At 46.1% G+C, this 26,989-nt stretch overlaps 1 protein-coding gene across 1 annotated transcript in view; it reads left to right on the top strand.

Moving 5' to 3' along the window:
* The window catches only part of LOC147610842 (RING/FYVE/PHD zinc finger superfamily protein), a 61,371-nt gene that overhangs the window by 19,692 nt on the left and 14,690 nt on the right, over positions 1-26,989 (top strand). Inside the window, exons 2-3 of the mRNA XM_086785462.1 lie at positions 21,491-21,576; positions 21,682-21,828. Coding sequence (XP_086641588.1) covers positions 21,491-21,576; positions 21,682-21,828 — 233 coding nt within the window. The remainder of the gene's footprint in view (positions 1-21,490; positions 21,577-21,681; positions 21,829-26,989) is intronic.

Raw genomic sequence — 26,989 nt, 5'->3', positions numbered from 1 at the left:
GTGCATCATATAGCTCTCTAGCATAAGTATGCCATGCCTCTGGTGCAGTAATCGGAGTACCAGGCTGTCTCTCCTGAAACATCTTCCATGCCCTCTTGCTATCCTTCCCCAGGAAGAGTTGGTAGATCTCCTCCTCTAGCTTAGCCAGATAGGCTCGTTTCTTCCTCCGCACAAGGCGCCGAAAGATCATCCTGGCCTATCTATGCATGTGAGACCCAATGGCAATCTCACGCTGTAGCTGTGCTCGTGTCTCACGACACTCATCATCATACCAACTGTTCTGTGGGGCAGTGCTGCGGGGGTGGGTGGAAGGGATCATAGTGTAGGGAAACGCATATGAGGCGGATGCATGTAGTACACCTGCCAATCCTCTCGTGATCTCGTCCAGAGGGCTATGCAGGTCTAAAGCGAACAAGCCATCAGATACTGCATCTCGGTAAACCCCAACTGTCTCACGTGTAAACTGATATCTCGGGAACCTAGGTAGATGAGTGGCTGGCCCATCTCTCGGGGATCTACCTACTAGTGTGAAACTCAGGTATGCATGATCGGTTGCTATGCCAATGGGCCTACTGGAAATCGTGAAACCCCGCACATCAGGTATCAATGAAGGAGATCCCATCAAGTAGTCCACGGTGCTCGCTCCCCCTTTAGAGTTCCAGTGTGTGAGAGCATCTAATCCTTGCCATCTCGATAAGCCATTGTATATGACCAACCCATGTGCACTCCCGAGTGTGAGAAAATGCCTGCCATAATCTGTAATCTCCCCCTCATCCTGTGCTGATCTTTGCAACCCTACATCCTTTGCCGTGATCTCCCGGTACATAGCCTCTTGAGTATCATACAGCTTTGTCTGCTCTGTGCCTGTACGTGCATTAATGTCTCCCAATAGTAATATGTCTCCCATGGTAGCAAACCTCATGATATCATCATATAGTGGTATATAGGGCGAATTTCCTGATGGTCCAAACCTGGAGTGGGCTGGGGGAAAGTAGCATACCACCACATATAGCTCGCAGATGTTTTTCAAAGCTGAAAGATACATGTTTGTCCAACTCTGCTCCTTTTTGCTTGAGTTGTGGTGTGTGTGAGAGAGAAAGAAAGCAAGAAAGAAAAATATATCAACGTCTACAAAAGGCCAAAATGACCTAAGAGACCAAAAGATTACATCATGTCCATGGAATACATCATCATGGGTACTAAAAATAAAAGAACGGAACAAAAGCTAAAATGCCAAAGCTGATCCCTATACAAAGAGCGTCAAGCTCTCACATCACCTGAAACCGGCCTTCAGAAACTTGACGGGCGGTGAGCACACTTAATCACACTTAAAAACTCTTTATGAACTGGAATAATAAACTTGGAAGAAGAAGAAAAATAGGTGGAGCTAGAGTGCTCCTGCACAAGAGACCAATTGGCCCCAAAGCATGGCGCTCCCATAGGTATTTATTTATCACTTGAAGTCGGTGTAGCCCTTGTACAACTCCCGAGAAGATATCTCCTTGCTTCACGTGGAGAAGTCTTCTTGAAACTTTCACCCAGGATTTGTGTTGAGGGATACAAGAGCCTTGGCCCCCTTTTTATACAAGTTTGGGGGTGAAAAGCATAGCTTTTCCCCCTTAAAGAAAAAGTGCAACGAGTGCTTTTCACTTATTCTTCTAAAAAAAAAAAGGAAAACATGGCGTAGCGTTTATGGTTCAATGCTGCTTTTTTTTTCCTTTCTTCACGATTTGCTGCCCGACGCCTCTCTTGCGTTTGGCTTGATCAACGGCTTTCTCTTCGCCTCTCTCTCTTTCGCTTTGTGCGCTTGCTGCCATTGTCCGCCTCTTGACACGTGGCGTTTGCCTGCTTTGCAGGGTTGCCGCCTCTGCCACGCCAGCCTTTTGTGAGACTGTGCCACATCAGCCGCCTGTGCCACGTGGCAGCGCCACATCACCTGGACAGGCTGCACTGGCTGTTGATTGGTTATTCCTTTGCTGTGCTGCAGGCCGGCTGCCCCTGGCTGCAATCAGGTGCCACGTGTCACCTAGACAGCTCCCCTTTTTGCTGCGTTGCAAGGTTTGCTACTTGGCTGCCCCCCTTGGCCACCTCTATGTTGCCCCATAGGTTGCCTTGAGTGCCCAACAAGAGAAGGAGAGTTCTTAGCTGCCGCACGTGGAACAAGGTAAGAGAAATACCCAAAAATACATACATGCACATGTGCAAACATATGAGCATGCACACACATGCACACACACACACCAAGCATGTATCTGCACCCACACACGTGTACAAACTTACACATGCACATACAGAGTAAAACATGATCAGTGAATGTTAAACACGCTTAAACATAATCACAGTGCTTAAGAAAAGAGGTAAAATACTCAGTCCTGTAACATCACCCTACAATATCCCGCATAGGGCGTTGCATCGTTGTACCCAATGTAGTAAAGATGAGGTGGGAGAAAGTCTTGTGGTGGTGGGAAATGATGGCTCCAATCCTCCTGTGGAGACGCAAGTGTGGGCAAGGGCCACGAGGTCGGGGGCGTCGTGCTCTGCATAGCTTGATGGCTCTATCTAGTGTCACTCCTCTTGGCCGGGCTCTTGCATCAACCTGGAGGTCGAGTGTAGTGGGTGGATGTGCTCTCGGAGCTCTAGTCTGGAAGAAGTTAGTGAGAGGTCTCTGTGTTGGTCCTCGGGCGGGTGCAGCTTGTTTGGGCCGCAATAAGGATTTCCTATGTGTGCGAAGCTCCAGAAGAAAGAGCCCCAGGCATCTCTGGTCTGGGAAATCCATGATCTTGGAAAGTGGTCCAAATCCGTCTTCGAAGAGGCAGTGGAGACTCCCCCTAATCTCATAGTATACCAGGCATCGGCATATATAGTGGGCCTATGTATGACAAAGCTGGGATATCCTTTCCTTTGTTGTAGCCCCGAATTTGGCTGTCTCCGCTCTCAACTGATGGGATGAGGCGCGGATCCGTCGAATTGTATATCGCACCCCAAATGATAGATGTGTATCCATGTAGTGTGGGCGTATGATGAAACCGTCCTCTGTCAAGCAAAGAAGATGATCTCTGTAGAAGGCCATCTTTGTCCCTAGGGGTTGAGTGAGTGAACGCTAGGTCCTCGGAGTATACAGTCTCACAATGTCCTTCCTGATGACCGTGTTCAGCTCTGTGCGGCTGAGAGCAAAGGAGGGGGCCTCTATGCTGTACTGAAATGGGGGGAGTGCCCCCATTTGTATGTGTGAAAACCGCTTTTTGTCCAGCCCTAAAGGGAATTTTCTGGACATTTATTGGCTTTATTTAGTATTTTGTGTCTTTTCTGCTGGCCGACAGCCTTTAGGCTGGCCGACCAGCAGTCGCCCACAGTATATATAGCTTTGCCTCATCATTCACCACTGTGCCACATCATTGCACATATCCAGTACCATCTGCTGTTGCTACTGCTTCTGCCAGGCTCTACACCACATTGCTTCATCATCATCGCCTGAATCTCAGCGTTTTATCATCTGGTCACATCACGGGACAGCAGCCCACTCTCTGCTCTACAGGCCACACTGTGGGACAGCAGCCCTCTTTGCTACATTCAGTACATCAGCATATCATCAGCGCTTACATCAGCATTTACAGCAGCGTTTACATCAGCATATCATCAGCACTTACATCAGCATTTACATCAGCGTTTACATCAGCATATCATCAGCGCTTACATTAGCATTACATCTGAAACCGGCCTTCAGGGACTTGACGGGCGGTGAGCACAACTTAATCACACTTAAAACTCTTTATGAACTGGAATAATAAACTTTGCAAGAGAAAAAGAAAAAGAGATGGAGCTAGAGCGCTCCTGCATGAGTCCGATAGACCCCAAAGCATGGTGCCCTCGCAGGTATTTATTTATTTCTCTTGAAGTCGGCGTAGCCTTTGTACAACTTCCGGGAAGAGAACTCCTTGTTTCACGTAGAGGGAGTCTCTTCGAAGCTTTCACCCAATTTCTTTCGTGAGTTACAATGGGCCTTGGCCCCCCTTTTTATACAAATTTTGGCTAAAAAGCCTAGCTTTTTCTTTTATTATGAAATCTCATCTAATGCTTTTGATAAAAAATAAAAAATAAAACTAGCATACCGGAGATTTTCCACGTTGCTTTTCTTTCTGCGTTTTTGTTTTCAACGCTGCTCTCTCTCTCTCTCTCTCTCTCTCTCTCTCTCTCTCTCTCTCTCTGCGTTTTAGGGTTCAGCGCTGCTCTTTCTGCGTTTAGGATTCAGTGCTGCTCTCTCTGGCGTCATTTTCTGTTGTGGTCTGGCGCCCCTGCCACGTGGCAGTGCCACGTCATCCGGACGGGCTGCCTGGCCTGTTGGGCTGCCCTTGCTTTTGCATCACCCGGCTGTTCTCTAACTGCAGCCCTTGGCCACCCCAATGCTGCCCTGCCAGGCTGCCCCTTAACCGCTCCTTATGCAGTCCTTTGGGCTACCCTTGGGCTGCCTATTGGGTGGCCCTAGGGTAGCCCTTGACTGCCCAACAAGAGAGAGAGATGGCCTCAGCTGCACTTGCAACACAGTAAGAGAAACATACCAAAAACACATACACACATACATGCACATGTACATAGATATGAGCATGCACACACATGTACTCACTCACACACACCAAGCATGTATCTGTACCCACACACGTGTGCAAACTTACATATGCACATACAGAGAAAAACATGATGAGTGAATGTTAAACATGCTTAAATCATAATCACAATGCTTAAGAAAAGAGGTAAAATACTCAGTCCCGTAGGATACCCCCCTCTTAAAACAAAGCACTCGTCCTCGATTGCTTAGTCAAAGGATCTGCCAAACTGAAACAGAACCTAAGACAGCAATGAGAAAGCCATGTCGTGCCAACTAAAACAGAACATCCAGAATAACACAAACCAAATGTCATTCACAAAACCGGCATCCACTTCGTGAATAGACATGTCTCCTTGGATGCTTTACCTTCTCCGCTCATGGCCATCCCACAGGACCCACAATCAACAGTACATCATGAACATGAGTAAATACTGATGCATCAAGGCAAGCATACATGCATATCCATAAATACTTCTTGAGGTGTTCTCATATGTTTTTAACCTTGGATTCCATAACATATAACATATCAAAGGTATCTATATACATGCATATCAAACGAAAGTCTAGAATAGGCGTCCCCATTCTCTCAAAAGATCCATATATCCATGAATCAAACCATGTGACTAGTACACATATATCATAGAAGTCCCATAGGCAGATATACTGTCAGCTCAGTATCTCGGGTGTGTTGATAAGAACACCAAGCGACTTCTAGATCTCATCCAAGTGAACTCTGTGACAAGGGAGCGGAGTCACCCCCCTCTTGAGTAACAGGTAGTACTCCAGAATCCACAGCTGAACCTGTTGAAGCACTTTCTAAGGTAGGCTCCAAACCAAAAGCCTCCAGGTAAAGTTTTAGTATCCTCGGTGAATCTGCTAGGTCACCTCCTCCATCCACTTCGAATCCATAGGTGAATAGTTCACAAACTTCACCAGATATCAACGCGAAACTTTCCCTCTGACTTTTCTTTCCTTATGTGCCAAAATTTGTTCCGGTTGAAGAATCTCATCTAGTTCTTCGACTTCTGGTTGTGGCTCATCAACCTGATCTGTAGGCACCTCACCTCTGAAAGGTATAAGAAGACTCACATGGAATGCATTATGAATCCTCCAATGATCCGGTAATTGAAGACGATAAGAAACATCACTCATCTTCTCAATCACCTGAAAAGGCCCATAGTACCGCATACTCATTTTAGAATATAAGCGTTGTTTACCTTTCATTTTCTTGAGTCTAGCCTTCTCAAATCTCAAAAGCACACAATCACGCAAATCAAAAACCAATGATCAACGGTGAAGGTTTGTTGCTTTCTTGAGTCCTTTGAAGAGCCAACTTGACCTTCTTGTAAGCCTCATCCATATTCTCCAGAAAACGGTCTGCCTCAAAGATCTTATCTTTGTATGTAGGATCGGAGGTATTTTCTTCCCACCTTCCACAATCTCGAAAGGTGCCTTACCTGTCGAAGTGTGAATGGTGTTGTTGTAAGCAAACTCCACCAAAGGAAGATACTTTTCCCATTGCTCCTTATGATCTGAAACATAACGCTTTAGAAGATCCAATACAATTGAGTTGGCAATTTCTGATTGCCCATCTGTTTGTGGATGAAAAGATGATGAGAATGTCAACGAAGTCTTCATATTCTCGAACAATGCTTTCCAAAATAAACTCGTCATTCGAGGATCCCGGTCACTAACAATAGATGTGGGCATCCCATGGTACTTGAAGATATTTGTCAAAAATATCCTCACCATTTGCTCTGCATTAATCTTCTTCCTGACTGGAATGAAATGGGCCTGCTTGTTGAAACGATCCACGATAGTCCAGATGCCATCATTCCCACTCTTTGTCCTAGGAAGATCAAAGATAAAATCCATAGCAATACTCTCCCACGGTCTATCTGGAATAGGCAAAGGATGAAGTAACCCAAGTGTCTTTTGACGGTTATACTTCACCTTCTGACAAATGATGCAATCACGAACAAAAGCATCAACATCCCTGCGCATACTAGGCCAATAAAAGAATGCCTCTACAGCTTTCATTGTAGCCTCAATACCACGATGGTCTGCATAGGGCGGAGCATGGCATTCTGTCATAACCTTCTGCCTCAATTGAGATGTGACACACAATTTGATCAAAAATCCTTCTTTGAGAGAATAATGATCAACTCGCTCTCCTTCAGTCAAACGATCAAAAATCCGCTCAAAATCTATGTCATGAGCATACTGTTCTCGCATATCAACAAGTTCATGATGAAAGATAATAGAGATGGCGGCCACGTGGTTTCCTGGACAAGGCATCCGCAACCACATTCTTTTTGCCATCCACATGAACAATTTGAAAGTGAAACATGGACAGAAAGTTAGCCCATCTCATATGCTTCTCTGAGAACTTTGTTTGAGTAAGGAAGTATCGTAAAGTCTGATGATCACTATGAACAATGAAATCAGCGCCACGAAGGTAATGCTTCCAAGTAGAAAGAGAATGAATAACGGCAAGAAGCTGTTTTTCATACACTTGTAGATTCCTTTCTGCTGATGACAAAGTTCTACTCTCATAAGCAATAACATGTCCATCCTGCATAAGAACAGCTCCAATGCTATTCCCACATGCATCACACTTTACCACAAAAGGCTTATGAAGATCCGGTAGAACCAAGACTGGACCAGTGGTAAGCTTTTCCTTAAGCTTGTTGAAAGCTTCCACTTCCTTCTTTGTCCATCGAAACTTTACATCCTTTTTGGTCAAGTGATGTAAAGGTGAAGCAATCTTTGCAAAGAATCGAATAAACCTCCTGTAATATGAACAAAGTCCCTAGAAACCTCTCACATCATGTACAGACTGCAAGTTTGGCCAATTCTTTATCGCTTCAATTTTCGCTAGATCCATCCTAACGCCATCCTTAGACACACTGTGTCCAAGAAAGTGAATCTTCTGCATGAAAAATTCACTCTTCTTTCCATTGACAACCAACCTATGTTTTCTGAGTTCCTCAAATAGTTTGGTCAAATGCTCTTGATGCTCCTTCTCTGAATGAGAAAACACAATCATATCATCAAAGAAGGTGCCCACAAAAGTACGGTGAGGTCGGAAAATCCGATCCATCATCGTGTTAAAAGTCGCTGGAGCATTCTAAAGACCAAAAGGCATGACCAAAAACTCATAAACTCCAAAAGTTGTTCTGAAAGTTGTCTTGTGCACATCTTCTGGTTTGATGCGAATTTGATGGTATCCACTCTTCAGATCAATGCGATTGAAGTAAACCGGTCCAAGATATCATCGATTTGTGGTATAGGTAATCTGTTCTTGATGGTAATCTTATTCAGTGCCCTGTAATCAATGCACATCCGCCAAGAACCATCTTTATTTTGTACCAAAAGCACTGGTGAACAATAGGGCGAAGAGCTCGGATGAATCAACCCTTTGTCCAACAAATCATGCACTTGGCTCATAATCTCTTCTTGTTGGGCTGCATTTACCCTATAAGGTGGATTATTCGGTGGCGAACTCTCAGGAATCAAATCAATCACATGATCCTCAGGCCTAGTAGGCGGCAACTCCCCTGGCAAAGCCTTTGAAAAACAATCTTGAAAGCTTTTGAGGAAATCCATTCTTTCCTTGTCCAACTCAGACAGGTTAGACTCTGTTGTGTCTTGATTCTCTTTAACATACACTAAGTAAACAGAAAGATGTTTTTTCATTAAACGAGAAATGGCCGAGGCCGATACAACAGGAATAGATTCTCCTTTAAGCTTAACATCAAGAGTGTGTTCCTTATTCTTGTGAGAGAGTAATTTTCCTATTGAAAGTATCTACTACCGCTTTCACTTTATGGCACCAAGGCATACCCAACAAAACATCACAACCCTCCAAAGTGTTAAAATGTTGCATCCTTCTTTTTATGCTGTCGTGGAGCTGTCAGCTTGTTTTCCTACAGCCGACTGCTTCATGTACAAGTATATAAGAGGTCCTCCATTTATTCATTCAACATATCATTCCTTGCTCTATTTGCTGGCTCTTGTACACTGTAACCTCAAGCTAATAAAGCTTAGTTCTTGTTTGCAATCTTTCTCTCTCTCATGTTCATTGCTTCCGCTTGTGCACATTCTTTCATGGTATCAGAGCAGGACACTAGTCATATTCTCTCCAGATTGTAAGGCCTTGGGAGAGCTGGGGTTGTCACTAGACGAGTCAGTGTCAGTGTCATGTGACTTGTCTTTGCCCTTCTTGGAAGACTTGCCCTTGTCCTTGGCTTTGCCTTTGTCCTTTGACTGACAATCCTTTGACAGGTGCCCTTTCTTCCCACACTTGTAACACCGACTCCGAATTTTCTTTTGACTTTTTTGCACACTTCAAGATGCAGAGGGGGTGTTAAAATATTGCATCCTTCTATTTATGCTGTCGGCCTGTTTTCCTACAGCCGACTGCTTCATGCACAAGTATATAAGAGGTGCTCCCTTTATTCATTCTAACATATCATTCCTTGCCCTATTTGTTGGCTCTTGTACTATGTAACCTCAAGCTAATAAAGCTCAGTTCTTGCTTGCAATCTTTCTCTCTCTCATGTTCATTGCTTCCGCTTGTGCACATTCTTTCATGTTATCATTCGCCTAGGCTCTGGTTGCTGCACAATCTGTTTCTCTCCGTTTTCTGCTTCCCTAGATTCTCCAGGCTGTAGATCCTTCAAACAGTGGCTGCATTTCTCCTTTCTTAGCTGCGTTTTCTGCTCTACAACCTGTCCAACTGCTGTTGGCCAGCCCCCAGGCTGCGTTTTCTTCTACAGAGGCAAGTGGAGGAGTTCTAGCTGCAGATTCAGTGAGTGCATCAGACAAGTGGCACATCAGCTCTTCTCCCTCCAAGATCCCCTCCCTCTTTTGGTAGGAGGTTCCCGGTGGTGTGTTTTTTGGGTTTCTTCTGCTATTGTCTAGCCTGCATCTTCAGAGGGGGCTATTAGTCCCTAGTTGGATCTTGTGGAAAGGTGCTTGAGAGAGCACGTGGTTGTTTGAGACATAGCTTCTTTGAGGCAGACATGGGTCTCCCCTGCACGAACAAGGAGGACAAGCTCAGTGGTACAAACTATGATCACTGGAAGCTACAGATGAACGTCTGGTTCACACACAAGGGTCTCTGGGAGATTGTTCAGGGCCACGAACGAAAGCCCGAACGCCCTACCAGCTCTCGGAAGTGGACTCAGGACTAGGAGGATGCCTTTCTCACTGAACTTTCAGCTTGGGAGAATCAAGACTCAAAAGCTCACTCTGCACTTGTACGAGCCATCTCACCAGAGGTCTCCCCCGCCGTGCAAACATTGGATTGTGTTGTCTTTGTTTGGAGAAAGCTGATAGACCTATATGCACGGGACTCTACAATGCGGTCTGTCAACCTATTGGGTCAGCTCTTTTCTTTGCAGTTTATAGCAGGGACTTCCATGCAGTCATTTGTGATGAAGGTTAAGGTAATTCATGACCAATTAGTGGCAATGGGTACTGCCTTGACCTCTTCTCAGTTAGTTGCTCTCCTCCTCATCAAGCTTCTTGCAGATTATGACATGGTTTCCCGAGCTTTGCGGGTTCAAATCACAACACGTTCCCTCGAGTTTAATGATCTGTGTACTCTCCTCTTGGAAGAGGAATCCATCCTAGTTTCTCAGGGGAAATTGAAAGTTTCATCTTCCAATGGACCTGATCAGGCACTCTCGACAGTGCAGAAGAAAGTGGAGTCGGTGTTACAAGTGTGGGAAGAAAGGCCACCTGTCAAAGGACAAAGGCAAAACCAAGGACAAGGGCAAGTCTTCCAAGAAGGGCAAAGACAAGTCACATGACACTGACATAGACTCGTCTAGTGACAACCCCAGCTCTCCCAAGGCCTTACAATCTGGAGAGAATATGACTGGTGTCCTGCTCTGATCCTAAGGGCATCCACCTGCGTGCTGTCTTCTAGAAATGGTTTGTGGGTGGGAGAGGGGGCTTTCAAAAGCTCTCTTATATTAAATCTGGAGCATGGGACCCGTGTGTCGGAGTTCCAAGTATAAAGACAGGCAAGGTCACTTGATGGTCCGGATGAGTTCCAGGATCAACCAAGTTTCCTTTATGGTTCGGATGAGTTCCAGAACTATTGGTTAGCAGAGACTATGGACAGGATGTGTTCCATGTTCATTTGTTCGAGGTTATTGGATGTGATGTGTTCACAGTTCTACTTTGAGTTTGGAGCCAAGCAGATTTTCTTTTGCTCTCTATAGTGGCATTATGTTCTCTGAAGAGCATGTGCATTTTCCGAGGTGTACTCAGTACTGGCCATGCTGAGGTGTCCATGGTCGCACCTTCGTCATCAGTTTTCTTCTGACTTTTTTGCACACTTCAAGATGGAGAGGGGGTGTTAAAATGTTGCATCCTTCTTTTTATGCTGTCGTGGAGCTGTCGGCCTATTTTCCTACAGCCGACTGCTTCATGTACAAGTATATAAGAGGTGCTCCCTTTATTCATTCATTATATCATTCCTTGCCCTATTTGCTGGCTCTTGTACTCTGTAACCTCAAGCTAATAAAGCTCAGTTCTTGCTTGCAATCTTTGTCTCTCTCATGTTCATTGCTTCCGCTTGTGCACATTCTTTCACATCCTCTCTGTCCGTGTAAGTCTGCACACTGAGACGTAGTTTCCTAATGATCGGTGTAACCTCAACCGTATGTCCAGGACAAGCCAAAGTAGCCTCATGCAACACACCCATCTCTTCTGGTTTGATGCCCAACTTTGCCGCAAGCTCGGGGGTGATGAAGTTTGCACGAGCCCCAGGGTCGAAAAAGATCACAACCTCTTGATCCCGAAGTCTTCCCCATGCTCTACACAACTCTGAAGATGCGTCCCCTTGCTTCAACCCGATCAAGTTAGGTACCAGTCCAGCAGATGGCTTCTGTTTCTTAGCTTTAGGCTCTTCCTTTGAATCATCTGCGTTTTTGAGTGCTCTCTTCGGACACCTATAGTACCGATGTCCCTCTTCTCCACAAAAGAAACATTTGTTGGCAGCTATAAGTTCTTTCTTTTCTTCATTTGTTCTTTGGGGTAAGGGCTGAAATTTCCTCTTCCTGGATTGCCCCTCCTCTCGTGGTTCAGTGTCCTTGGTCTCCTATGACTCCTTTGTCTCTTTAGATGCTTTCTTTGAGAAGAGACGTTGATCCTTGAACCCTCACATCTGACCAGTAAGCATGGCATATCCAGTTTGAGCATTTTCTATCATCTGAGTCATATTGGTGACCTTTGTTTTAATGCAATAGTCACGAAGCTCCTTGGGTAACCCACAACAATACGTCTCTACCTGCTCAACTAGTGACATTGGCCTAAAGGATGTGACCGGCAGCAGAGCATCCCAAAATTTCTTGTTATATTCTTCTAGATTGCTACAGTCTCTGGAATCTAATCGATGCCAAGCCGTTATAACATCCACCTCAAAAGTCGGTGTCAACCATAAAGAAGAGAAGATTTGTTTGAATTCCACCCAAGTGCTTGGTGCTATGCCCTGATGAAGAAGTGTCGACCACCATTGAAGAGCATTTCCCTTCAGGAAAGAAGCTGCCCTCCGTACCTTAGATGCCTCTGTGAAGTTACCACCGGAGAATGCCGCATCAAACTGTTGAATGAAGGTGAGAGTCTTCAAACGATCCCTTTGCACTGCTAAAAGTATCAAACTTCACTGCAACACCACCCTCTTTATAATCTTTTGCCTTCTCACCTGGAACAAGATTATCATAGGGATGTGGTTTGAGAAAAGAATTGCCCACAACACCTCCCAGACCAGTCATACCAAAAGCACTTCCACCACCACCACCACCATAAGTTCCATACATACCTCCAGGCATACCTCCATACATACCTGGCTACATACCATAGCTCCCAATCATGCCCATGTTGGGTACACCCGTCATGGAATGAAAGACAGAGCCTTCGCCAAAGTAACCAAGATGAGAAGTATTAGCAGGGTTTCCATAGGTAGGTGGGGGAAAAGAAGAAGAAGAATCAGGGTATGGCTGAAAGTTTGGGTAGATGGGAGCCGAATGTTGAGGCTTAGCTTTCTTCTCAGACTCCTGCTTCCGTGGTTTAGATTCAACTTTGAAGTTTTGTGGAAAACGTGAGTCCTTCGCGAGTTCCATTAATCCCTCCATCAAGCTCTGCATCTTTGCTTCATAGGTAGCATCATCATCTTCAAGTTCAGGCATATCGGGAGGTATTTCTTGCTCGCTTTCCTCATCTTCTTCATAGTAGTCGTCCTCTTCTGAAGACAAATCCTTCATCTCCGCACTAGTTCCAGCCATAGTATTAAGTGTGTTGACCACGAGCTCGCCCTCTTGAAAAAGTTGACGATGGATCCCGGCAATGGAACCTTGAAACCGGCCTTAAGGGACTTGACAGGCGGTGAGCACAACTTAATCACACTTAAAACTCTTTATGAACTGGAATAATAAACTTTGCAAGAGAAAAAGAAAAAGAGATGGAGCTAGAGCGCTTCTGCACAAGAGTCCGATAGGCCCCAAAGTGGCGCGCCCCCGCAGGTATTTATTTATTTCTCTTGAAGTCGGCGTAGCCTTTGTACAACTTCCGGGAAGATAACTCCTTGTTTCACGTAAAGGGAGTCTCTTCGGAGCTTTCCCCCAATTTCTTTCGTGAGTTACAACGGGCCTTGGCCCCCCTTTTTATACAAATTTTGGCTAAAAAGCCTAGCTTTTTCTTTTATTATGAAATCTCATTGAATGCTTTTGTTAAAAAAATAAAATAAAAAACTCGCATACGGGAGATATTCCACGTTGCTTTTCTTTCTGCGTTTTCGTTTTCAATGATGCTGCTCTCTCTCTCTCTCTCTCTCTCTCTCTCTCTCTCTCTCTCTGCATTTTAGGGTTCAGCGCTGCTCTTTCTGCGTTTAGGATTCAGCGCTGCCCTCTCTGGCATCATTTTCTGTTGTGGTCTGGCGCCCCTGCCATGTGGCAGTGCCACGTCATCCGGACGGGCTGCCTGGCCTGTTGGGCTGCGCTGCAGGGCTGCCCTTGCTTTTGCATCACCCGGCTGTTCTCTAACTGCAGCCCTTGGCCACCCCAATGCTGCCCCGCTAGGCTGCCCCTTAACCGCTCCTTATGCAGTCCTTTGGGGTACCCTTGGGCTGCCTATTGGGTGGCCCTAGGGTAGCCTCTTGGGCTGCCCAACAAGAGAGAGAGATGGCCTCAGCTGCACCTTCAACACAGTAAGAGAAACATACCAAAAACACATACACACATACATGCACATGTACATACATATGAGCATGCGCGCACATGTACTCACACACACCAAGCATGTATCTATACCCACACACGTGTACAAACTTACATATGCACATACAGAGTAAAACATGATGAGTGTGAATGGGAGAATTAGGGTTAGGGTTACATGTGAGAGACAAACACAGAGAGAAGAAGAAGGGAGAGAGAGAGACATATGTGGGGATAAGTCAACTCATGAGAGATGAGTGTGTGACTCCCCTATCTCACACGTATATTGCACTAGTACACATAGTGCACTTAGTACATTAAAAGTACTAAGTGTACTATGTACTATAACTTATGGGCTTGTACACACTATAAGGGTGGGCATAATGCCTTTACCCCAACAACCTCCCACTTAAAGGCAAAGTGCCCTTAAGTAAAGGAAAAGAAAAATCAGCATGTACATGATAATATACAAGGCCATATCAAGGCTGAAACTGGCCTCATCCAATGCCCATCAAGTGTCTGCAATGAGCAAACCACTCCGGAGGCAAACTCTTTGTCAACAGATCAGCCGGGTTGTCATCCGTATGAATCTTAACAAGCTGAATTTGCTTGTTCTCTATCACCTCTCTGATGAAGTGATACTTCACATCCACATGCTTCGTCTTTGCATGAAAGACAGGGTTCTTTGCCAACTGGATGGCACTCTGACTGTCACAATGCAACAATGGAATATCCCCTGTATAGCCCAAATCAACCACTAAGCGAGATAGCCATAATGCCTCCTTGCAAGCCTCTGTGGCTGCAATATACTCGGCCTCTGTAGTAGATAAGGCAGTGCACTTCTGCATCCTGGATATCCATGACACAGCACCTCCTGTGAATGTAAACACATAACCGGTAGTAGACTTCCGGTTATCTGGATGACCGGCATAATCCGAATCCGTGTAACCATGCACTAATGCATCCTGTTTGCCAAAGCAAATGCACATATCCTGTGCGCCCTTCAGGTATCTCATGACACCTTTCACTGCTTCCCAGTGCTTCTTGCCAAGGTTGGCCATGTATCTAGAAACCACTCCCACTGCAAATGCAATGTCCGGCCTAGTAGCAACCATGGCATACATGAGACTGCCACAAGCTGAAGCATACGGAATCTTGGCCATATTAGCCCTGCCACTATCTGACTGTGGGCTGTCCATAGCACTGAGTTTCACATATGGAGGCAAAGGAGTACTAGTCTTCTTCCCCCCGTCCATATTGAACCTCTGCAAAACTTTGCCAATGTATTCCTTCTGAAACAAATACAACACATGCTGATTTCTGTCCCGAAGTATCTGCATACCCAAAATGTGATTTGCATCACCCAAATCCTTCATATCAAAGGTTTGATGCAGCCTCTTCTTCAAGGCATCCATCTCTTTACGAGATTTCCCGGCAATCAACATATCATCAACATACAAGATGAGGATCAATAGACTGCCATCCAAAGCTTTCTTGGTGTATAAGCAGTGATCTATGTCACTTCTCCTGAAATCCTGTGATTTCATGAATGTATCAAATTTATGATACCATTCCCTTGGTGCCTGTTTGAGTCCATAAAGACTCTTTTTCAGCTTGCATACAAGCTTCTCCTTTCCATTCACTGCATAACCCTCTGGCTGTTGCATATATATCTCCTCATGGAGATCACCGTGAAGAAAAGCAGTCTTCACATCCATCTGAATCAAATCCAGATCATCATGAGCAACCAAAGCTAATACAGCTCTAAGTGTGGTCATTTTGACCACTGGAGAGAAGATCTCATCAAAGTCCACACCATATTCCTGCTTGAAGCCCTTAGCCACTAACCTGGCTTTGTATCTTAGCTTTGCATCAGGTGCAACTTTGAGCCTGTATACCCACTTGCAAGGCAAAACCTTCTTGCTTGTAGGCAAATGCACCAACTTCCATGTTCCATTTTTGTGCAGAGAATCCATCTCTGACTTCATAGCACGCTCCCAAAGAGCCTTGTCTGCCCTCTGTAAAGCCTCCTTATAACATGAGGGCTCCCCACAGTCAGTGAGCATCAAGTAGTCAACCCCTGGAACAAACCTGTCAGGGGCTCTGGAGGGTCTTGTGGACCTCTGTACCCAATGACCATCATTTGCAGGTTGCTGTCCAGCCTGCATATCACCCATTGGTGGCTCCTGTTCCATGCCATAAGGCTGAAATATCATGCCCGGTATCTCCTCTAACTGTGGGATATCCATAGGGATATCTTCTGCCATCTCTGGCTGTCCATTTGGACCATTTTCAGCACCATTTAAGGGCTGGTTTTGCTGCTGTAATGGCTGATTTACAGCCCTTGGTTGTTGTCCATGATGTCCATCATCATCAAAGATGACTCTGCCAGGCTCCTGTTGCCTTGCAGGCTCCTTATACACGCATGTTTCATCAAAAATGACATCATTGCTGCATATAATCTTTCTATTCACGGGATCCCAAAGTCTATACCCCATTTCACCTCTGTCACCATATCCTAGGAATATGCATTTGTGAGACTTAGGATCAAGTTTGGTGCGCATTTCCCTGCGTATGTGCACGTACGCAACGCAACCAAACACTCTCAAGTGCTTGTAGGACGGAGGCTTCCCTGTCCATACTTCTTCTGGCACTTTCCCACCAAGCCTCGTGTCAGGTGACCTGTTATAAGATGAATGGCTGTCATAACAGCTTCAGCCCAAAAACCATGAGGTAATGCATCATGTGACAACATAGAACGGACCTTCTCCTGAATGGTCCTGTTCATCCTCTCTGCTGTCCCGTTTTGTGGAGGATCATAAGGAGTAGAGAGCTCTCTCTCGATGCCTTTAGCATCACAAAAGTCCTGAAACTGTTTGGACATATACTCTCCACCATTGTCGGAACGCAAAGCCTTCAGTGTTTTGCCAGTTTGATTCTCAACATGAGCAACAAACTTCTCAAACACTGAGAATGTATCACTCTTCAAACGAAGAGGATAAACCCACACCTTGCGTGTGGCATCATCAATAAAAGACACAAAATATTTTGCCCCTCCCAAAGAAAGCTGAGGCATCTCACATACATCTGTATGCACAAGCTCTAACTGAGCATCTTTCTGTCCAAGAGCTTTCTTGTGGGGGCACTGGAGTTGCCTACCATATATACAATTCTCACAAAACTGAAAACTTGAGAACTTTAGAGAAGGCAAGTAACCAAACCAGACAATTGCTCCATTCCTTTGACACTCATGTGTCCCAACCGGCTATGCCACATAGAGATTTCCGGCAGCTCGGTTGCATTTACATTAGCATGGTGACAAACACCTGCATGCATGAAATAAAGAGTGTCCACCTTAGAGCCTCTGGCAACAACCAGTGAGCCCTTACTAATCTTCCACTTTCCACGACCAAATGTGGTAACATAATCAGCATCATCAAGCTGTCCAGTAGAAAGCAGGTTCTTCTTGATCTCAGGCACATGCCTGACATCATGGAGCATAAGCTGTGAGCCATCTGAAAACACAAGCCTCACATCACCTCTACCAAGAATCTTGCATGCATGGTTGTCACCCAAATAAACTACTCCTTCATTGCCAGCAGTATACCTGACAAACAAGTCTCTGAAACTTGTGACATGAAAGGAGGCACCTGAATCAATGATCCATGAGTGCATACCATGACCATCTCCTGTAAGAAGTGAATGGGCATCAAGTGAAGACGTGAATAGGACTTCATCCTCACTGTCACCTGCATGTGACACATTGACTTCTTCAATTTTGACTCCACTTTTGCCCTTTGGCTTTACATCTTTGGCTTCATCTTTGTCTTTGTCTTTGCCTTTTCCCTTTTCCTTTTGATCATTCTTCCATTTGTAGCATTGCTTTTTGATGTGTCCCTTCTTGCCACAATAATGGCATTCCAAGTCCTTTTTGGAGCGAGACTTGCTCCTTCCCCGTTCTTGGCTTTTACCCCTTTGCTGGGATCTCCCACGTGCATTCATTGCATTGGACTTTTCAACAGAGTTGTTTTTCCTGTGCATCTCCTCTTGAAGGAGCGCACCCTTAACATCTGCATATGACAGCATAGCATTCGAATTGCTAGTGGCTGTCCTGAATGTGTCCCAACTCTCTGGCAAAGTGCATAAGAGAAAAGTGGCTTTGAACTCATCATCCATTGCCAACTTTTGATTAATGACCTGGCTGACAATACCATTAAACTCATTTAGATGGGCTGTCATAGACGCCCCTTCCTTCATTTGAAGACCTATGAGTTTCTTCAACCAATACACTTTGCTTGAGGCACTTTGCTGGGCATACAAATCCTGCAATCTTTGCCACATTTCCCAAGCTGTCTTCTCTTCACGAATGCTGAAAAGTAAAGAGTCTGACATAGACAACATGATAGTAGATCTTGCCAGCTCATCCATGTCTTCCCATTCTTCAGCAGTAAGAGAAGCGGGCTTTACACCCCTTTCTTTGATGGGCTTGTGCTGCTTCTTCTGGAGCAACACATTATAGCACTGGGTTTGCCAAATATCATAGTTATGTGAGCCTTCAAGCTTCTTGATGTGAAGCAATGAAGAGCTCTCACCTGTGGTTGCCATAGCAATATGCAACCTGTCAATGCCTGACTCCCTGCAAAATGTGCAAACACTGCACCAAAAGCACACAAAGTGCTCACAGTTGTTCTCCCAAAGTTTATCTCCCACTACGGAAGCACAAATGCAACTCTACTCCCACTGTATGTGATAAAATCACCAAAATCTGGTTGCTGCAGATTTAGGACAGCACCTTAAATGTGCTCTGTTTCCCTTTCAAAGTACTGTACAACAGTACTAAGTGCTCACCAATGATGTACCAAACCTATACCGGCAAGTACAGCAGCTGAAAATGTACCTTTTCCTCACTCAAATCAGTGTGCAGCCATGACAAAACTTGTACAAAGCTGTACCAAATCTGTACCAGCAGGTACAGTAGCAATAAATGCTCTCCTGGCTGTCCAAATGAGTGAAAATCAGACTTTTACAGTCCCCACCACTGCATACAACAGTCCCGGACTGAAATTGAGCATAAGCCCCTTGACTGCAAGTGGATTTTTGAGGATTCAAAGCATAAAAGTCTTGCCTGCTGCTTTGCCAAGCTCAACAAGCATAAAATCTTGAAAAGCCCCTTGATTTAAGATCAATTTCTGATCATACATGGTACATTAACGCACATGAAGGCATCCAAAGTCTTCATAATGCTTCCCCCTGGCCACATATACATCCAGTTCATAAAAGCCCCTTGATTTACAGGCACATTGAGTGCTTGACAGGCATCAACACATTGCCCAAAGCATCAAATGCGAGTGCCTGCATGCAAATCAATCCAATTGGCACAAAAGCCCTTTGATTTGCACTGCAATTTCCTGCAATTTTGGCCCGAATGTGAGATTGCTCACATCATACAACATGTATGAATGCCCAATGGCACAATTACATCAAAAGCCCCAAATTTTAACGGCCAATGTCCTGCCAATTGACCCAGAATGTGACCAATGTCACCAATTTTGCCAATTGCGCTCAAATTTGAGCCATTGCAACCTGTACCTGCTCAATTGATGATAATTGACAAGGAAAATCCCAAAATTGAAGACAAATACCTCTTAATTTTCTGATTTTCTACAATTTGCAGGCCGAATTTCTTTGTGTTGATGCTGTTGCAAAAAGGGGGGGGCGCTTCTTGGTGATGTTGCTGAATCGGATGCTGCTGCTGAAAAGGGTGCTGCACGATGATGCTGCTGCTGCTCGTTGCTGTGCGTGTGTTGATGCTGATGCGCCTGTTGCTGTGCAGGTATTTGTAGTCGGACAGGTGCAGACGTACAAGGTGATGTTGGATGTGCCAGGCGACACTTGAGTCTAGATTCCGCCGCTGCCTCCTCCTAGCACAAATCGGCCGTCAAGCTCGCTGACGTCGCCGATAGCCTTGTCAACGCAGTTCACCATTTCCGTCTCGTTCCGAAGTTCAGAACGTGGAGGGTCAAGCCCTCGACGGCCATCAACAACCACTACAAGTTCCAGGCGTGGCCGGAGTTCCGGCAGAAGTCCCGGCGGGAGTTCCAGCAGGAGTTCCGGCAGCGTGTCTCTACCTATGTCGCCAACGGGACGGAGGCTCGGAAACTAGCATCACATGACCGTGCGCCTCGTCTTGGTAACCGAGAGGCCAAACCGGGTGCCTGGGAAACCAACTTCAGTGAGCTCTCCGACACTGCCCTTCGCGATTACTCTCGGCTGCAGCTGGCTGATCTCCGCCGACCAGTTCTGCACACAGGCGCTTCACATGTGCCTTAGCACCTACACAAGATTCTGCTCACGCAGCACAAGATTTTCCTCTCTGCACGCTTCACAGCTCTGCCGGCTATACATAGCACTCTTCCAGGCTCTGATACCGGTTGAATGGGAGAATTAGGGTTAGGGTTACATGTGAGAGACAAACACAGAGAGAAGAAGAAGGGAGAGAGAGAGACATATGTGGGGATAAGTCAACTCATGAGAGATGAGTGTGTGACTCCCCTATCACACATGTATATTGCACTAGTACACATAGTGCACTTGGTACATTAAAAGTACTAAGTGTACTATGTACTATAACTTATGGGCTTGTACACACTATAAGGGTGGGCATAATGCCTTTACCCCAACAGAGTGAATGTTAAACATGCTTAAATCATAATCACAATGCTTAAGAAAAGAGGTAAAATACTCAGTCCTGTAACAACATCAGCATTCACATCAGCATATCATCAACGCATTTGCTAGTTGATATTGTGCTTATTCTTTCTATCTTTAGCGGTGCATTTGCCCTATCAACTACTTATTTGCTGTACTATACTAATTCTTTCTATTTGCTACTTCTCTTAGTGCTAGGCTTCATTATGGCTGAGTATGCCATGCATCTTCGGAGGTTTGATAGAAACTCGGTACGAAGGGCTTTGTTTGAATATATGCTCTTATGTGTGTGTGCGAACCTGCGACCCTGCTCGACTGCTCGACTGCGACCCTGTTTCGCCTGCTCGACTGCTCGACTGCTCGACTGCTCGCCTGCGACCCTGCTCGACTGCGAGCCTGCGACCCTGTTCGCCTGGGACTCTGTTTGCCTGCGAACCTGCGACTCTACTCGCTTGTGAGCCTGCGACTCTGTTCGCCTGCGACTCTGCGACTGTCCTCGCCTGCGACTCTGCTCGCCTGCGACTTACCTATCTGCTCGCCTGCAATTTCATCACTCCCTCCTCCTACTTTGTGTGTGTATGTGTGTGTGTGTGTGTGTGTGTGTGTGTGTGTGTGTGTGTGTGTCGCTGAGATTCTCCTGCCTCATGCCCCTGTTGCCCGATTCAGCCTTCCTCTGCCCTGTTTTTTCCTCAACTTTGTAGTGACCTTTCGCAGTCTTTTCTGCTATTCCTGCACCTTTTCTGCCGTGCTGTTCTATTCCACTTTCCTTCGTAACCTCACAGCCTCCTTCTGTCAATATCGGCCCTTTTCACAGCCCTTCTGACCTTTCCCTTTCCGTGGTTCTATCAATGGCTTCAGCTTTAGATGTTTGTACATATGCCGAGAGAGAGAGAGAGAGAGAGAGAGAGAGAGAGAGAGATAGAGAGAGAGCTAAAAGATAAATGCTTTTCAGGAAGAGATTTCATTGCACCATGTAAATGTAAAGGGTCTGCGAAGTATGTCCACCGGGAGTGTTTGGACCATTGGAGATCTGTGAAGGTTGCATTTCTTTTCAATTTTAGGATGACACCTGGCTATCTAAAGGAGTGTTTCTAACTTTTTATTAGTCCTTATCTCTTTTTTCTGCTGTACTTCATTTTCCAGGAAGGGTTTGCGTTTACTCATTGTACTACTTGTAAAGCACTGTATCACTTAAGAGTGCAAGTGCCAGCCGATAGAAAATGGAGAACTTTGAAGTTCCGATTCTTTGTGACCAGAGACATCATCTTTATCTTTCTCATTGTGCAACTGGTACGTTTGGATATAGCTCTGTTTTTACATTTGTAGACCATGGGCAACTGTTTTGTGCAGTAGTAATGAGAGAGATCATAATCCAGATGATAAAGGCAGGTCAACTGGGCAGATATTCAAGGATGCAAGGTTGGTGAGTCTCAATGGCACGGATGTGGGCATCACTATGCCTATGAAAAGTTTGCGGATCTGGAGCTGTCATACGGAGGGACGTCTACTACTGGTGGGTCGAGGTCTTGTACCTAAAGTGCTATGTCAAGTGTGACTCCCTGAGAGTCGCTGTGGCTCTGGTATCAGATATGTGCGCAATGCCTGGTCCATCTGGGTGAGTTATCTGAATCCGGTCCTACACGAGGCGGTCAGTGGACATCACCCTCCTATGTCATAGGGAAGAAGCTGATAATAGGTGGCTGTGAAGTATATGTGGTCTGAGGCTTGGTCTCTCTCTGAAGAGTAACTCTCTATGTTTGCGTAGGTCCATCCACTAAAGACCAAGGCAACACTGATCTGGGAATCCATGGTCCTGGATTGTGGGTCAAACTCCTCCATGAATAGATAGTGGAATCTCCTCCGCTTCTCATAATACACCAGGCACCTGCAGATATAGTGCTCCTTCGTCTCAACCTGAATGGAGCGGAGTTTACATAGCTTCTCCTCCCCTACAATACCCTTTGCATTTTTCGTCTCCACTCTCAGACGGTGTGATGAAACTTGGATATGCCCAATCTCCATGGAAAGATAGTGCTCCTCTGCCTTGACCTCTTATTTGCTCTGGCAATGCCCTCTGCTCACCTAGCCTCCACCCTTAGGCGACGCGATGAGACTCTGATCTGGCTGATCGCAATAATCCTCATTGTGTCTATGAAGATAGCCAGGCTTCTGAATAAGGCCATCCTCTGTAAGTCTCATAAAGTATGCCCACTAGTGAGCAGAGAGGCGGCTATTGCAGCAACGTGGAGATGTAGTTATGTCCGGCTGTGTAGAGAGAGAGAGAGAGAGAGAGAGAGTTATGAATATAGCCAGGCTTCTGAATAAGGCCATCCTCTGTAAGTCTCATAAAGTATGCCCACTAGTGAGCAGAGAGGCGGCTATTGCAGCAATGTGGAGATGTAGTTATGTCCGGCTGTGTAGAGAGAGAGAGAGAGAGAGAGAGAGAGAGAGAGTTATATTAAATGTCTTCGAAAGACCCAATGGGTCTATGAGACCAAAAGTGATGCAAAAGTGTCGATGTAATCTTATCATGGTACAAAAGAAAACAAAGACGAGAGCTATGAGTTGGGAATGTCAAATCCGAGCCATATGATACAAAATGGGATCATCATACAGCCTTTGGAGCTAACCCCCCGGTAGGAGGAGGGGGCCATCAAGGATATCAAGCTTGGGGGTAGCCTGTAGAAGGCTTTGCAGATCCATTAGGTGTGGGAAGGTGGCTTAGTGCCTCTCCAAGATCTCCTCAAGCTGTGGCTGATGTGTGTGTTGCTGGCGAGGTCCAGGGAATCTGGGATGTCGGGCTCGCTGTAGTGCCGTGGCTTGATCTAGAGTCACACTAGAGTGGGGTCTGGTGGGTGGTCGGGCACTCCAGAATGTGTGGCTCAATGAGGCTGTGGGTATGTCATGCATGGCTGGTGTGGTGTCCTCTCGTGGTCGGAAGAAATGAGTGATGGTCACCAGGCGGCGCTGGGGTGGATGTCTCCCATGAGTTCTCAACTCTCTAAGAAGTGAGTCTCAATGCTGATGAAGCTCTAGTAGGAAGAGGCCTAGGCACAGCTGATCTGGATTATCCATGAGCGTGGATAAGGGTCCAAATGGAACCTCCCTCAGATCTCATAATGTACAGTGCACCTGCATGCCCCTCTGACTCGACCTCCCTCTGCGATATAGTGCATATCCTCTCCTCATGAGGTATCTGCATGGCTCTCCCTGTCTCTATCCTCAGGTGATGCGATGAGACCTGCAACGGGCCCGCTGTACTCCGCATGGCATGTGACATGTATATGTAAGTTATTTGGCCCTCAGTATGAAACCATCTTTTGTAAGCCTCATGAAAGTATCCATGTAGTACTGCTGTTTTTGTGATAGTTCCTCATGTGTTGTGATCTAGGTATCATGTATCTATAGTCCCAATAAATCATATTTGATCACCGGGGATCATCACCTGGTTCCTATCATTCCGAGACAGCCCGATGGATGGGGAGTTTGGGTCACACTAGAGTGGCGGGAGGCGGTCCATCCCGAGTCCCTGCCTTGTGAACTAGGTGCATACTTGGCTATACCATGACTCCTGCCCATCTGTTGCTATCTCTGATGATAATCCTTTTGGGCATCTCACCCACCCTATGACCGCCTCATATAATGCAGTGATCCCCTAGATCATTTCTGATGGTAATCCCAAATCTTGGAGTCTCTGCAGTAGTTTGGCTTAGGGCACCATATCAAAACCCGTCAGTGTCATGCTGTTGCCTCTTTTATCATGGCTTGGTGGGTGAAGATGTGATCCAAAGTGGAGAATGACCTGTGGAAGCTTGCCTGCCCTGATGCTCTGTGCCCGTCTCTATGCTAGTGTGTTGAGCTCCATCTCAAGTACTGACCCATAAAGTTTGGCCAGTGTGTGGCCAATCATAATAGTCTTGTAATTGTTAGGGTCCATGGGATCTCTGGCTTTATGGACGGGTGTGATGGTATGGACTGTCCAGGTGGGTGGGAAGCCTTCTGAAAGAGCCCGGTTGAACATATGGACGAGGAGGGGTGCAAGATTTTTTCCCCCACATGGGAGATGTTCTTTGTCAAGAGGCCCTTTTGGTCCAGTGATCTACAATTTTTGAGTCTCTCCTGATGGCTCGGGCCACCGTGGCAGGTGTGAAAAAGATGGATGTGATGGTGGTGGGATGGGGGGCTGATTTGGTACCTCGTACAGGGATCGTGCATATGTGTGCCATATGGATGGAGATGTGATGGGTGTGGGTGGTTGTTTCTCCCGGATTTTCTTCTAGCCCTCCTTACAGTTCACACCTTTGAGAGATTGGTATAAGTCCTTGTATTGGCCCTTAACATGTGCTCGTTTCTTACGTTTGGTTGTGTTTTGGTTAATCCTTTGAGCATCTTGCTTTTGGATTTGGCCAGTTGCAACCTCGCGTAGGAGATGCTCATGTGTTGTATGGCATTCCTCATCATACCAATCAATTTGGGGCATGTTGCCGGTAGGGGGATCTGTGTAAGATTGTGGTGAACTGAGAGGTGAGGTCGGCTAGTGGGAGATTGCTGTCTACATTTGTTAGATGTCGGTAGAGATGGTCGGAGTAGAGTCCCCATCATGGTGGAAGTGAATTTGGGTGTAGTGGGAGATGGGTGGTGGTGGTGAGGATGGTTGGGAAAAGCTAAGGCTGAAGGAGAGAGGCATGGTCGGGAAAAGCTAAGGCTGAAGGAGAGAGAGGCATGGTCGGCTCCAGGGGGGCAGGTGGGAATGGTGAAGGCATGTATGGATGTGACTAAAGCCGGAGATCCCATTAGGTAATCCACTATACTCGAGCCTCCACCATGTGGGAAGCATGTGAGCGCTCCGGAAGAAGGCCAATGGGACATCCTGTTGAAGATGGCTACGCCATGTGTGGTCCCCAGCGCGGGAACACTCTCCATGATGCTGTAATGTCCTCTCTGTTCTATAATGCCCACTGCATGTCAGTCTCCTCCAAGGCTATCTCCCACATGGTTTGTTGCTCTTGGTCATAGCTGCTCGCTCTTGAGTGCTGGGGTTGAAGTCCCCTAACAGGAGAACTTCACCCAAGCATGGGAACTCAATGATGTTTGCATGGAGGGGATAAAATTGCTCTCCCTCCTCCAAAATAGCATATGAGGACTTCCTAGGTGGGAAGTAACAGACTGCAATGTGTATACATATCTCCATTGGGACCTGTAACCTCACCCACATAAAGCGTGCCTCCATGTTCCTGTGGATTATGGTGATCATGAGCTGTAGGTGTGTCCTGAATAGTACTGCCACTCCGCCAGACCCGCATACCCCACCACATGTGCATGTCTCCTCTCGGTTAGGTAGATACCCACTCGTGTGCGTGGTAGCCCCCTCTCTGGGCTTCTGGTGGATCTCTATGAAGAAGATGATGTTTCTCTTCGTAAAAGCTTTTGTAAGTCCCCCAATGTCCAACCAGAGTGTCCCATTGCAGTTCTAAACTGCCAGCTTCAAGTCTGTGCTCTACGTGGGTTTGGGTAAGATCATCCTCTAGGTATATCTTCTCCTCTAGGAGATCTGTCCGTGTATCCATGAAGGCCTCTCTGCTAGCAAGGTTTGGGAATTTCAAGATGAGGGGTGCTCTCGTGAGGGGTCCCATCCCACATGCCACGTGTCCACATAAGGGTCCTTTCCACTTTGAGTTTCTTGGATAGGGCTAGAGCGCTAGCCTTGGAGTTCCCCCCTCTTGAAGTCCCGTCACCCTCACATGAAGAGCGCGGACCTCCTCTCTTTTGTCCTCTTCCAAGGTATCATGTATGTTGGGTGTGGGTGGGGGTGTTTTCTCACCACTTCTGTCCATTCTCTCTCCAGTTCTTGCTTAATCACTGCGGCCGACTCTTTCTCCATCTCCTTCTTTGTGGCCACGAAACCTTCCTGTAGTTTGTTTTCAAGATTTCAACCTGCAAGGCAAGGGAGGGATTAATTTTCCCTTCTTCCTTCATCTATGCTTTGCATACATGTAGCTCCTACTTGAGGTCTTCAACTTCTGCTTCCACTTTCCCACTTTAGTCGCATGGGCTTCCTTGAGCTCTTTAATTTCCCTATCCCGTGTATTTTCCTGCCATATCAGGATGTCCGTGATAACTTTCAGCCTGTCTTTTGCCCATCCGCCTAGGGGTTGCTTCTTTGGCTTCTTCGAGCTAGTGAGCACGTGTTTCTCCATCTTGTTGATGATTGTATTCAGTTTTGAATGCAGAGCCTCCCATTTCCGAGATCTCATCATCTTGGTGAGAGAGAGAGAGAGAGAGAGAGAGAGAGAGAGAGAGAGAGAGAGAAGAAAGAAAGAAAGAAAGATATATTAACGTCTACGAGAGGCCAAAGTCGGCCTATGAGAGAAAAAAAATAATCCAACTGTGTTCTTCCGGTCATCGGAAGAAAAGAAAGAAAAGAAAAAGTGTGCATGTGTCTGGATACAAT

This window comes from Cibotium barometz, chromosome 48 (genome assembly GCF_041138505.1).
Source record: "Cibotium barometz isolate CiBa-2024 chromosome 48, ASM4113850v1, whole genome shotgun sequence".
In the NCBI taxonomy this organism is placed as follows: Eukaryota; Viridiplantae; Streptophyta; class Polypodiopsida; order Cyatheales; family Cibotiaceae; genus Cibotium; species Cibotium barometz.
The sequence above is the reverse complement of the archived record's forward strand: the minus strand, read 5'-3'. Positions and strand labels throughout refer to the sequence as shown.